Source organism: Perna viridis, chromosome 11, assembly GCF_037379345.1.
Source record: "Perna viridis isolate PV_CMFRI_1.1 ecotype Kerala chromosome 11, ASM3737934v1, whole genome shotgun sequence".
In the NCBI taxonomy this organism is placed as follows: domain Eukaryota; kingdom Metazoa; phylum Mollusca; class Bivalvia; order Mytilida; family Mytilidae; genus Perna; species Perna viridis.
The window spans coordinates 15,671,657-15,685,328 of record NC_142455.1 but is presented as its reverse complement, the minus strand read 5'-3'; the positions used below and the strand labels follow the sequence as shown (position 1 = coordinate 15,685,328).

Genomic DNA, 13,672 nt, shown 5'->3' with positions numbered 1-13,672 from the left:
TGAATAGTCTACTGTAAATCATGTTGTAAAGAGAAAAAAAATCTCATGACATTTGTCTATTACAACCATTAGGAAATATAATAGTTTATTTTTTACTACAATTTGATTTATCACAAAACACAGGTAAGTGTCTTTAAGTACGGCTACAAACCATGTACTAATGAACCTACTGTAATGAAGTTTCATTTAGTAATTTAGGAAATATTACCTCCGTCTTTGATGTTTTGAATTACAATACAATGGGAATTAGTGAGTTCTCTTGTACTGAAGAATTTATGAACAGAACATTAGCCCTGAGTAAGTAAATAATAGCTGAACATGTCAAGTTCTTCGAATACCTTTCTACTGTCTGGCAGTCTGCAAGTTCTTAATGGGTTCTTGTTATTGAGATGTTAGTACCCAGTAGTTATGATATACCTGCTTTTATATGATTCTAATTTTAAGGGATCTATGTGCTGTTGTCATGGAAATCAAGAATTGAATGTCATTACAAAATTTAAATTCATCAAAAATACATTGAATCTTTGCATTTGTTTGTTGAATGATATAAAAAATATCTTCTGTTGAATGACTTCATTTTTAGGTTGGCATTTATGCATGAGGTCTTAAAATAGAAATATACCTCACTTTGGCATGAAAGCCAGAATTCTAACATAGGTGGATCCATAAGTGTGGGGGTGGGGGGGCAGTCCTATGGTTTAAGGTCCATGCATGAGGTCTTAAAATAGAAATGTACCTCACTTTGGCATGAAAGCCAGAATTCTAACATAGGTGGATCCATAAGTGTGTGTGTGTGTGGGGGGGGGGGGGGGGGGGGGCGGTCCTATGGTTCAAGGTCCATGCATGAGGTCTTAAAATAGAAATGTACCTCACTTTGGCATGAAAGCCAGACTTCTAACATAGGTGGAGCCATAAGTGTGTGTGTGGGTGGGGGGGGGTGGTCCTATGGTTCAAGGTCCTCCCATTATTGATTTGCAAAAATTAAAAAGCATATGCCTGCATTAAAATTTGTTTATCAAGGATTTATTGGTAGCCTGGTACACTCATTCCCCTTTTAGGTGATTCTCTACATCTGCCACTGATAAAATCCATCCAAGCTATATTGATCAGCTTATTTAATATATGTGATTTTTTGTGCTTTATGCTGGTGTAAATAAACTATTCTTGCCTTATATGGTGGATTTTTATATCCTAAATTTAAATATAAATATTTGACCTCTCAATGCAATAATTTAACCCAAGAAATACTTAAGATGGCATTCCACTGTGTAAGCAGTTAAAAATATGTGAGTCATCTTTTATACTTTTCAGGGTATTTGAAAAATTTAGCTTCATGTCGTATTATTGACACAATCACAGCGATGTTCCCTTCTTTTAGATGCTGATAATTAAATTGTTGTGCTGAAAAAATAGTGTACTCTGCTGTTTAAATAATATGCCGTCATCTTCTTTAACACCTCTGAAGTCTGCATGTTGCATGACATGGCATGTTACAGCATTTAATGAAATGAATGATAATGCAGTTTTAGAAGAAATATAGCACTATAATGGATATTCAGTAAAACAGGTACTTTAACTATTTCAAGATAATTCTGGTTCATGTTGTATTATTTCCATAGAGAAGACGAAATTACATTTCTAGTACAAATATGGCACTTTTCTACCTATGTATTTCAGAAAGTATGTCTATAAAGTAAGTGATTTACTGTAATTTTATAGCCTTTATTTTAGAAAGCACAAAGATATAGTTTTTTTGCCTTATGGACAGAATTAAGGACCATGCCTGATAAGAACCAGGCTGAGGACATATCAATGCTCGTAGATGGTACATGTACTCAGTTGATCTTGTTGACTCCCCCTGTCTTTGTTTCTGTAAGTTTCCTGTAATATTAATAGAGCTGTATTAGAAAGCTAGACATCACAGGGAGTAACTTTAAAGGTTGTCCTGTTGCCTCGGGCAAGTAGAACTTAAATTGTACTTGCCTGGAGGACAACCCAGTTTTATTCATTTTTGACATGCATTTACTAAAGGACTACCTAGATTTCAATTTAGGCAATTTTGTCCTATCAGACAAGTAGAATTTTCATCTTCTTGTCTGATAGAACAAGGTTTGTAAAATGTTAACATCATACCCTGCTTCATTTGTACATTGTACATTGAAGATGTACATAATGGAAGATGATTTTTGGAAGATGCCTACAAATTAAAGTTTTACGTGGTCAGATTCTGATTTGAGGTGAATTATTTTAGCAGGGTTGTTTACAGTATTTTTTGTTCTATTTGAACTTAATGATAATGTTAAATTTAGAATTTTAACTTCTTAACCTGGTCTATGATTCCAGTTTATAGTTGCTCATTTACTTTTGTGTCTTTGTATGTACTATTTTGATTAGTTAATGAATTTTTGTTGTGTGTGTCTGTTTTCCCTCTTTTGTGTTTATCCTTGGAATATATTCTTTTAATTTTTTTTTTAATCTTGATTCCCCATGATTTTTTTTTCACTGCCGTTTTACTGTACCGTAACTTAAGTTCCCCTAAGTGGGTTTGAAAAAACTTGAACAGATGGTTGATTAATTGATTGTTGGGGTTTAACTCCCGAGCAGCAATATTTCAGCTATATTCAGAACAGATGGAAGCTTGAGTGACAAAGGAGACTATTATTGGACTAGGTCTAGGTCAAAGTCCAAACTTAAAATAGATTTTCATATATTTGGACACTTTGGGTGCTCAGTAAAGAACGTTTCAATTTTTCTGACTGCTCTATCATAAAATCTGTTGTTATGATAATTGAAACATACACCACATATACAACTACCCTTTACATTGGTTTTGCCTTATTCTTTTGAGGGAGTTGTATTTCAAAGGTATCATTATACAACTTTACAATATCCTGACATGGTGCCCTAAGTGTTTTACAATGTCTTACAAGAGTTTATGTAAATTAAACATCCCTTTGAAGTTGCCAGAGAGAAGTTTGTATTTTTTTATTACCTGACTCAGTTGTTTTTGACGAAAAAGCTGACCTTGCATGCTGACACTTTTAGGCCAAGAGCTTGAAATTTTACCACACAATGTATTTGTTTGGAGGATATAGGCCGATGTAAAACTTCATTTTTTTCTTGAATGTGATAAAAAAGTTGGGCTCTCTTTAACTGTCTCCTGGGTATTTAATAATTGGAGACTAAGCTTATCCCTTATCCTTACATAGTTAAAGAGGTATAGTAATTTTACAGTCAATCCTTAAATTGCTTGTTAATGCCCTAGAATCAACATCTTTCATCATTTATGAATTCTTTTACATCATTTATTTTGGGGCTTTTTCAGCTTGCTTTATGGTATGAGTTTTGCCCATCATTGAAGACCGTGTGATAACCTGTAGAAGTTTGTTTGTTCATTGCTTGGCATTTGGTATATGACTATCTCATTGGCAACCATACCACATCTCGAATGTTTTTTATCATTCCATTGAGTTATACTAAATATTGCACTTCCATTGTCTTAAGGAGAATCTATATCCCTTAATATTTCCAGTGTCATAGGTTAAAGGTCAGGGTAACAATGTACAACTTTATTTAGTCTTTCCTGCCTGCCTCTGAAATTTTGTAATGTCTATGAATTAGGTTTGCAAAGATTCATTAATGTTCTCATCTATATCATGTCAAAAGGTTTTTAGAATGTATGGAATTTTTATGATTCTGCCTGAAACAAACTGTAGGCAACATTTGTTGACTTGTTTTCTTCTAAAGAGCTGCCATATTTAATACTACAATTTTGGATTCTTTTCTCAACAAGTGTTTGCCCTGTAATTCAACAAAGAAATTAGAAATTCTGACATGTCCAGAAAAAAAAAATAGCATGCCATCTATGATTTGAACATGCATGTATAAATGAAACTATTTGAACCTCACATCAATAAAATAAAATTAAATTTTGGCTAATGCTTCAAAGGTTTTAAAGTTATAGAAAAAAATTCAGTTTTCTAGACCTTATTTCAAAACATGCCCACTGAACTGTTTAAAGAAGTCACACAGATATCAATCAAACACAGAACTATATTTCTGTATACTGCTATTACAAGCCAACAGGAAGAGTAATTCTAAATCTACCTGACTACAACTGATGGAAGTAACAATCATGTACTTACATGTCAATTGCAACTCTGCGGATGTCTTAAGAAAAGCAGAGGATGCTTACCCTACCATTGTATATAGTCCATGCTCCCAGTTTTTAGTGGTGTCCGAGTTGTTTATTTACTTTTGTTACTTTGTATGTATTATTTTGGTTTTTTATGTTCTTTGTTGTGTTTGTCTGTTTTCCATGTATGGTCTTTACCCCTAGATTACATTCTTTTGATTTCTGTTAGAATCTTTGTTCACTTGATTACTCTTAAGTTTGTTGGGTAAAGATTTTCATGGAATTCTTGGCTAATAGAAACCACAAAACTGGATACCCAATGGAAGGCTTTAGTTTTTATCATATGATGGATTATTAAATGCAGAGACCAACTATTCAGAAACCCACAAATCAAGGGATTTCCAAGATACCATGAAATAAAAAATCCAAGAGTAAAAGTGCATGTACTTATCAAAGTTCTTTGGTTGTAGTCATACATGTATAAATCACTCACCTGAGGTACCATGGATTTGTTCAGTGTGTACATGTGTTTTGTTTGACCAGGAAAGAGACTTAGAAATGGTTGGTTTAAATAGGTGTTTAGTTAATACAGGTAAATTAAAGATAAATTAAGCAGGGTTATGATTTAAACAGATTTCACAAAATTGATTCTGAATAAATAGTTTGAAGATAAGAGAGTATTTTCATAGTTGGTTTAATGTATAAAATTCCAATTGAAAACTGCCTAAATGATTTTGCAGAACACAGTACTTATGAATCAATAGATATTTTTTTTTTAAATAAGGAAAATTTCGGTTGAAAAGTTGAATAATTTCCTCAGTATGTATATATGATATGTAAGATTCTGAAACCAAAGTGATGTGTATATTTGGCCTACACGTTATGGTACATGCTACCTTAAGGGAAGGGATGGCGATCTGACGATGCTTGACACTCATAACATTATCATTAATTTGTACCTCTGACTAAATACATGGTTTATATGAGGTGAAACATGGATCATTTAGAAATACACGACTCGTTTACAGGAAGTTTCCGTCTCTGTTGTTTTTTTTGTTGCTGTTTGTATGGGTTGGGATTTGATTTGAATACGAAGGTAGGATATTTTGAATTATTTGATATTTACCTTATCCTTTTGCAAATAGGTTTAGGAGATGGAATGTTGAGGTTATGTTGATATTTTCAGTCTTGGTGCTTGTATAGAATTGTTGTAATAATAACTCTTTAAATTTGAAAATCATAGGAGGTCGCAATTAAATAAATTTACCTAAAAAAAATTTCATTTCTTTTTTTTTACTGTAACATACCAAGGAACATTTGTTTAAGTTAAGTACAGAAACTGACAAAGAGGGAATTTATTATAAAAGTATCAAGATGTCAGAAAAAGTCTGCATTCAAACATGCAAAAAAAGTTATATTAGAATTTTAAGGTATTTTATGACTGGGTCTGCTTTATCATCGGAAACTTATAGCTTTGAAGTTAAACCTTTTATTAGTTCAGCACTTTTATTTAAAGAATCCTGATAAAATGTCTTTGTTTGCAGATTGCATGTGAGCTGGTCATCTTAGAATGACTTTTGTTTAAAGAGTCTTTAATCTTATATTTGTCCACGAAATGCATTTCTTTTGTCACTTGTCAGTAATGAAATATTTGTAGAATCTTTGAAGAACTGTGAAATAAGATTTCAAGAGCTATTTTATCCACTTTTATCACTAAGGATAAACAGTATTGAAATATACATTTTTAATACAGTTATTTAGTTCAAGTCCATATAAAATTCAGACAGTGCCCATGGATGAAATGATACATGGTGCAGAAAACCCACAGAACGAACCCTGTAGTTTTGTTCTACATATATGTGGTATTTTTATGTTACGTTAGTCCTTTCTGTATTTTGATCTGCATTGAGAAAACAATACATTTATCTCCTATTTACCACACATTGCACTGCAACTAATTTTTGCAGGAGTCTTAAGTTTGGCGTATTTAAGCTCTCTGTCTTAAAACACCAAAATGAATTGTGCTAAATATTTATTCTTAGCTTAAGTGCATAGTGTGCCTTAAACCTCTGCAAAAATTTTTCTCTTGCAAAAATAAGCTGTTATACAGTGAACCATGATGTAAATTTTAGTGTATCTTACAGTAGGATGACGTATGTATTAAAATTTTTTCTATGTTAGAATGAAAATAATAAGTAACTACTTCAGTTAATAAGATATATTTAGTAATGATAATTAGAAAAATTTACTTCCTTTATCAGAAATTTCTTATTCCTTTTGTTGTACAAATAAGAAAAAATGAAAGTAATTTTATTTCAGGCAACTTTTTAGCACATCACTTGGCGTCTACCGTTATCCGTCATTAACTTTCCTTTAAATATCTTCTCAGAAACCACTGAACAGAATTTATAAAATTTGGCAATAATTACCCTTGGCATGTCTACTTCCAAAATTGTATCCATTATTGGATATAAAAAAAAACATGGCTGCTGTTACTAAAAATAGAACATAGTGGTTTCATCATATATTATTGTTTATATCTCAAAAACCATAACAGATAGAAGAAAATCTGAGACATCTTAGACTCTTTGACTTGAAGAGATCTATCTTCTCTTCAATTTCAAGATAATCAATTTACAAATTTGGAGTTTTTTGCCTTTTTTCTTGGCATTTTTTGCCTATAATTTAGAAAATGAAATTTCAATATCTATTTTTGTTGCAAATTTCAGAAAAATTTGTAAACCCATCTTGAAGTTAAAGTTCTTGAAAGTGTCATTCTTGAAATTTTTATCAGTATTTGCCTATTATTTAGAAAACGAAAACAGATTGATGATCAATGTAAATTGATAAAATGTTCAGTTTTTCAATATCTAATTTTTGTGCAAATTTCAGAAAAATCAGTATACCCTTCTTGGAGTCATAGCCCCAGAAAGTGTCATTTTGACCATTTCCCTGTTTTTGCCTGTTGTTAACAAAACAATAGCAAATTGATAATTAATGTAAATTTTGAAAAAATATATATTTGTAAGCAAATTTGGGAAAACAATTGTTGATTGGTTTTTTAAATGATTTTTTGCACTGATAGCATGTTATTCAGTTAACATAAATAGATTGATTCTGTTTAAATGATCAGTATGATGACAAATATCATCAGCATGTTTGACCATTTTTAGGTTTTGTATGTAATCAACCTTTTTAAAGCTATCAAACCAGCTGAGCAATTCAGGCTCCTCAGAGCCTCTTGTTTATATGAAAGTGTCATTAAAAATAAAGACTTTGAAATAAAATATAGAACTTTTGCTATGGAACTGACATTAAGCTGTTTGGAACATTTTCAATTAGAATGGAACAGGCCTATCTGAAACCCGGAAAAGCCATGAATCCGAAAAAAAAATAACATTAAACTTATTCAAGCAAAGAACTGGAAATTAACCTTTCCTATCGGAAATTAATGTTATTAGATATACAAAGTCAAAATTAGCGTATAATTGTTTGATAAGCATAAAACAATAATCATGATAAGTTGAGACATTTATCTTCTCGGTTCATAAAGCTGTCTCCAATATTAATTAAAATATTAGGATGATCTGTCTTTGTAGTGATCATGTGATTAATGTTTACAAGAAATTTGACATTTTCTTGTAATGTAGCTTGTCAAACTAATTTTATATCATGTAAGATAGGGCAGGCCAAGTCAGAACTGGAAACTTGATTAAAAGTACATTTTAAACAACTTTATGAGGTTTTGTATTTTTTCAATGGTCTATACTTTTTGAAGCTAGATCGAGCGTTCTTGCAATCATTTAAATTGTAATATTGCTGCTTTGGTTGTTTCTCTAATGAACATTTTCAATATATATTTTTGTAAGCCTATCTTTTGTTAGAATTATATGCATTAAGCAAATAAAACAAGTATTGAAAAGTTTTTAAAGGGAGATAATTCAATTCTGTGTTTACAGCAAATAGAATAGTTAACTTCAGGGAGTAAATATTAAATCACCATTGACTGATGAAGTTAAAAAGCAGTCTTTGTAAGAATCATGCAAATTCTGTATATGTGATACACCCCAAAAAAGGCTACATATTTTTATTTTTGATATTAAGTTGCTTTATAAGTCAATATGATGAATTGTATAATTATTCATTCCAATCTTTCTGTTCTCATGAGATAATCCACATTGAATATCCAACAATTTCTATTGTATTTGAGTGTCATTAACAGAGTTATATCCTTTAATTTTGAATTCTACAGTACATTCTATGTGTTTTTTATATCCTAAGTTCAGGAGTTATATGAAAAGCCACATGTTAATTTCTGTTTACCGTAACATTTTAAACAAAATGTCCCAAATAAAAAAATGTAGGCTTTCCAACCATGAATCACATTTTGCATGATTCTTATCTGAAGTGCCACTTAAATGGGCAATTTACAAAGAAATTCAAACTTTCTATTATTTCATAGGTTTGTGCATCATGTGTTGGCGCCAGTTTTTGAAATATGCTCGATTACATTTGCGCCACAATGTTGTATTTCATTTGTGCCAAAGACTAATTGTTTCATTTGCCCAAAAGACTAATTTTTTCGTTTGCGCCATTTTCCAGGTAACTGCTAGGTAAAGGAAGATAAATAAAGTTTTTAGGATTTGTACTCATACAAAACTGTAAGCCTTGGATGTGAAACTTGCGTATGTTCTCATAGTTTCGAAGTGTCAAGATGGATATTATCCAATCTGAAACAAATAGAGGGAATAAGGGAATATTTGACAGCCTTACATATAGATTGTCAAACGTTTTGAAAAATGATGGAGTATGGTATATAATAATGACAATGTTGTAGATGTAATTTTAGTGTTTTAATCATATTATCCATTCTACTTTCACCCCCCACCCCCCTGGTGAGCAGGAATAATCTATACTGCTGTTAAACAGAAGAAATATAAGTAAAAATATTTCTATGTTATATTAAAGCTGCATTAGCTGTCATTTTCGTAAATTTTTGTTTCTGTTGAAATATGCCTTAAATTTGAATTATATCTGCTAAATTGTATTTTTCCTGTATAATTTCATATGATATCCACAAATAAAATGCATTAAGTACACGAAAGAGGTGTCTATATATTTATTGTCTTGCAGGACAAAAAATTGACATTTGATAAATTCGTATGCATGTGACATCTGGTGACCTTAATCTGCACATGTGCTGTAAGGGTTGCTTCTTTAATAACAAATCTGATTGCAAAGCGATTGTGGTTATTCAACAGCAAGGTAGAGCGACGGATTCAAGCCATGAGAGAAAAAAATTCGCAAGAATCCTTTTGAAATTTACGTATTGTAGTATAATGTGGCGCAAATATGGTCATTGTCTGTTTGAAAACTAATCAAGAAATAGATGCAATGAAACGAAAACAAGACGTGCTTACCTGTGTATCTGTTATTGTTATTTTTTTACCAAGGTTAGAGTATTTTTAACCCAGGTTAATGTCCTGTCGGCAATCTTCAGAAGTAATGGTGAAAAATAATTAGATCAGAGCCATCAATTTTCTCTGATTAAAAAAACATTGTTTTCACAATATTCTGTAGGTATTATCAACATTTATTGCTTCCATTGCATTGCTACAAACTTATTTCATTGAATCAGCAAAATTCAGTAGAATCAAAACTGAACAAATTTGGCAGTGAATGCAGCTTCAAATTCAACTTTAATTGGTGCAAGTACAGTAATTTATTTTTATCGCAATTGGAATATGGCTTGTGGCTGAAATGAAATACTAGCTGGCGTAGAAGCTATGTGTCGATAGGTTTCGATAAAAAGTTAAGTGTGCCATTGCCCAGTTAACTGCACAAGGAAGTTAAACAAATGTTTGTCTTTCAATCAAGGAAGACCAATTATTATTTAGATAGCAGTGATTTACCAAATGTTCCCAGTGTAAAAATTTCGATAATTCACACTGTGACATAAATTCGGTGATTTCACTCATAAACTTTCTTCCGCCAAAACGTCACAATATGAATATCAATCCACCATTCACAAAATTTTAAATTTATGTTGAAAATAGCAAGAAATTATGAAGAAAATCTATATAATAAATAGGATAATCAATTGTTATTTTTAATAAACAAAATATGATCACTTGTGCCAAGAATGCATAAGATTTAATTCTGATGCGTGGAACAAGTTCAGCACACTGGTTAAATCTAGGCATTCTTCAGCGCTCTTGATCATATTTTGGTTACCTGTATTCACTCTTTCCAATTAATTATCCTATTATTCTTTTTCTCTGAAGTTATCTATGTGACTTTAATATGTTGAAAAAAATAGGAATAGCCTTTTGTTACTATGATATAGTCTCATTTAAATTTTGAGGTCATGGTTCAAGCAAGTGACCATGTACCGGTATGGTATGTCTGATGAGTAAATAATGAATTTAGAATATGTACAACATACTTGCCATTTGTAGAGGACTTTGTGTGGTCGGCCTTAATTGATGACCTCTATGCAACCTTTGTCAGGTCTGACATTTTTTATGTATAGGTCAATGATTACTTATGTAAAAGGTTAATGTGTATGGTAAGTGCAGTGTAAATGTAGGTCATGTTTGGTTCAGTTTGTCACACAGTTTTAAATTTTCATTTAATCCAAAGTTTACTTACAGCCTAAATTGTTTCTTCAGTTTTGAAAAATTTGCTAGAAACATGTGGTTATGTAGTTCAATCTCCCTGAAAAAAAAGTTGCCTACAACATTTCTGTTGCTTCTTTTAGCATGTGTTTCTTCCTATTACAGAACAATTGTGATTTTGATCAGATGTTTTGTTCTATGGTTTTAAATAAGTGTTATAAATTAGGGATGAAATTTGAAATGAAAAGGCACAATCCAAATTTTTATGCATGCAATCCTATCATTAGGTTTGTACAGTTTGATTAATATAATTTTTTTTACCTGCTTGGTAAGGATTAGGTAATATGCTCTGAACTTTAGATTGGGTTGTTAAAGGAAGTATTATGTCAGCAGTTGGTGTTTATTCTGGAATTTAAGCTTAAAAACTCTCTTTGATGTATGTGTGTGAAAGTGTTCATTGACCTGGCTATTACTCACAGAAAAAATTAGTTCAATCTCCCTGAAAAAAGTTGCCTACAACATTTCTGTTGCTTCTTTTAGCAAGAGTTTCTTCCTATTACAGAACGATTGTAATTTTGATTAAATGTTTTGTTCTATGGTTTAAATAAGTGTTATGAATTAGGGATGAAATTTGAAATGAATAGGCACAATCCAAATTTATATTGCTTATAATTCCCCCTAGAAAATGAAGGCAGGGCTATATTGTCTATATATTTAAATATTCTCAAATAAAAAAAAACAAGATAGAAAATTTCATATTACCCCCTCCCCCTCACAAATGGTTTCTCCCTTATGTAGATTGTACTGTACTTTATAGGACAACTTTGTACTTCACAAGAACTTGTAGTGCAAACATGTTGATGAATATCTAATGAATAAAGAATGTAGTTTCATTGATAATATAAATAGAATGTAATTGAGGAATTATGTATGTTAATGTAATTTATGTGAGTATGATATACATATTGATTTAGATGTTAGGTTTTACTTGTACATCGGAGATTAATGGTTTGATTGATAGATCATAATTGACATCAGTTTACATGTTTATTAGAATGTATAATTTTGTTGAAAAGGGCAAGTAGATTTTCGCCTGGTTTTGGTTGTACATTTGGTAGAATGTTGCTTGGAGAGGTTAGACAACCTTCTTTTATTGATGACTTCCTGCCACCATCCTAGTACTGTAGTGCTAGGAATTTATGAAGATTTCCTTCATTTTATTATGTAACTTACTCCTTGGTTCACAAATTTTGGACACAAAATCCGATTGGAAATGATAAAATTTGTAAAACTATTTTTTCATGCATGGTAAGTTCTGGGCATAGATATTGCCCAATATGGCAGGCAAAAATAATTCCTAACATTTTCTTCTTAATGGTGTTTATTGACAAATTCATATATGTTTAGCTTTCATATGAACTTCATGTGAAGTGGTTCACATGAAGTTAGAACAATATTTGTCTATCAGAACTCGTCCACCTCTTCGTTACACAAAAGAAAAACCTTGGAAGCAAAAGGGGGAAGAATCTGTCTTGAATCTGACTTTCCCGATTCTAAAATTACAATTAAACTGGTTGAATAATTTACCATTACTTTTTTCCTAGCTCCTCAATTCTGCCAAAATTCTTGAAAGAGTTATTGTTCTTTATTTCTAGTGATAGCTCCACCTGGCGGATAGAACAACTTTGATTCATTACAATTACAATTCTCCTTTCTGCATTCTGGCTTATTTTTTAGTGTAGCAGAAATGTCCGAGCCGTTCCGATTGCAAAATTTGCCTGTATACTTGTAACAACAAAAATTTTTAATAAGTGTTTAAGTATTACAAATGGGAAAGTCTGCTTCTTCCCTCGAGTGCAAACACTTAGACAGACCTTAAGGGACATCACTAATAACGTAGATTATATAATGGGAATTCCATAATTTTTGTTAACATGACAAATCTGTCACCAGTTTGTGAAATTTGATTGAATTCCCTAATATAACCACTTGATTATTCTGATGATAGATAAGTGTTAACAAATTCATATCCAATTTTAGATTTAATTATTAACCTAATAAACATGGTCGCATGCAATCCTATCATTAGGTTTGTACAGTTTGATTAATATCATTTTTTTACCTGCTTGGTAATGATTAGGTACAATGCTCTGAACTTTAGATTGGGTTGTTAAAGGAAGTATTATGTCAGCAGTTGGTGTTTATGCTGGAATTTAAGCTTAAAAACTCTCTTTGATGTATGTGTGTGAAAGTGTTCATTGACCTTTTACATGTATGAAATCACTGGGTTTCTTTGGACCGAATTAAAGCTTTAGAAAAACTAGTAGAAAAATGCACATTTATGTCTCTTACATGTAGTTTAAATAATTACTTGACTTCCCAAACCTAAGGTTAATGTCCCCTTTATGATAAATAAATATATTTGTTGGTTTTATTTATTTCAGGTGTACTGGTCACAAATGGGTTGTCTTCTCTGTCAACAGAAATTACTGTTCAGGTGCATGACCCTGAACCAAGAAATCTCCAAGTGGTTATCCAGGTTAATCCAGAAAATTTGCCATCATGTATCCCAGAATCCTTTAACCCACTGGAAGATGTCTCTTATAAAATATTTGTCAATGCTGAGTTCATAGTTGAAGCATCAGTTTCCCATGGTAACAACTTGACCTTTGGCTTTTTGACCTCAGATGAAGATGGGGTTGTTGCTAAAGTAACAAAACAACCATGTGATTTATCTTGTGCCAGTTTACATGGTGATGGTGACGAAAGTTGCAGAGATGTGAAAAAGGTTTGTTTGTTTTTTTTTTTCAAATTTGTGCATCAAGTACAATTGATTACCTAACACTTTTGTTACCCAAGTAAACTTACATTATTTGAACCAGTGAGTCTCTTGTTATAGAAATTAAATATTTTAATTCAA

The 13,672-nt window shown here is 31.6% G+C and overlaps 1 protein-coding gene across 3 annotated transcripts in view; it reads left to right on the top strand.

The window, feature by feature from the left end:
- Nucleotides 1-13,672, top strand: part of LOC148603103 (polycystin-1-related protein-like) — a 259,127-nt gene that overhangs the window by 42,699 nt on the left and 202,756 nt on the right. For 2 of the 3 annotated variants that reach the window (XM_088553961.1, XM_088553962.1), the window contains one exon: nt 13,197-13,540. In XM_088553961.1, the coding sequence (XP_088410087.1) occupies nt 13,197-13,540 (344 nt within the window). Of the gene's footprint in view, nt 1-224; nt 298-13,196; nt 13,541-13,672 lie in introns of those variants that run through there. The other variant, XM_088553964.1, reaches the window with a different exon arrangement.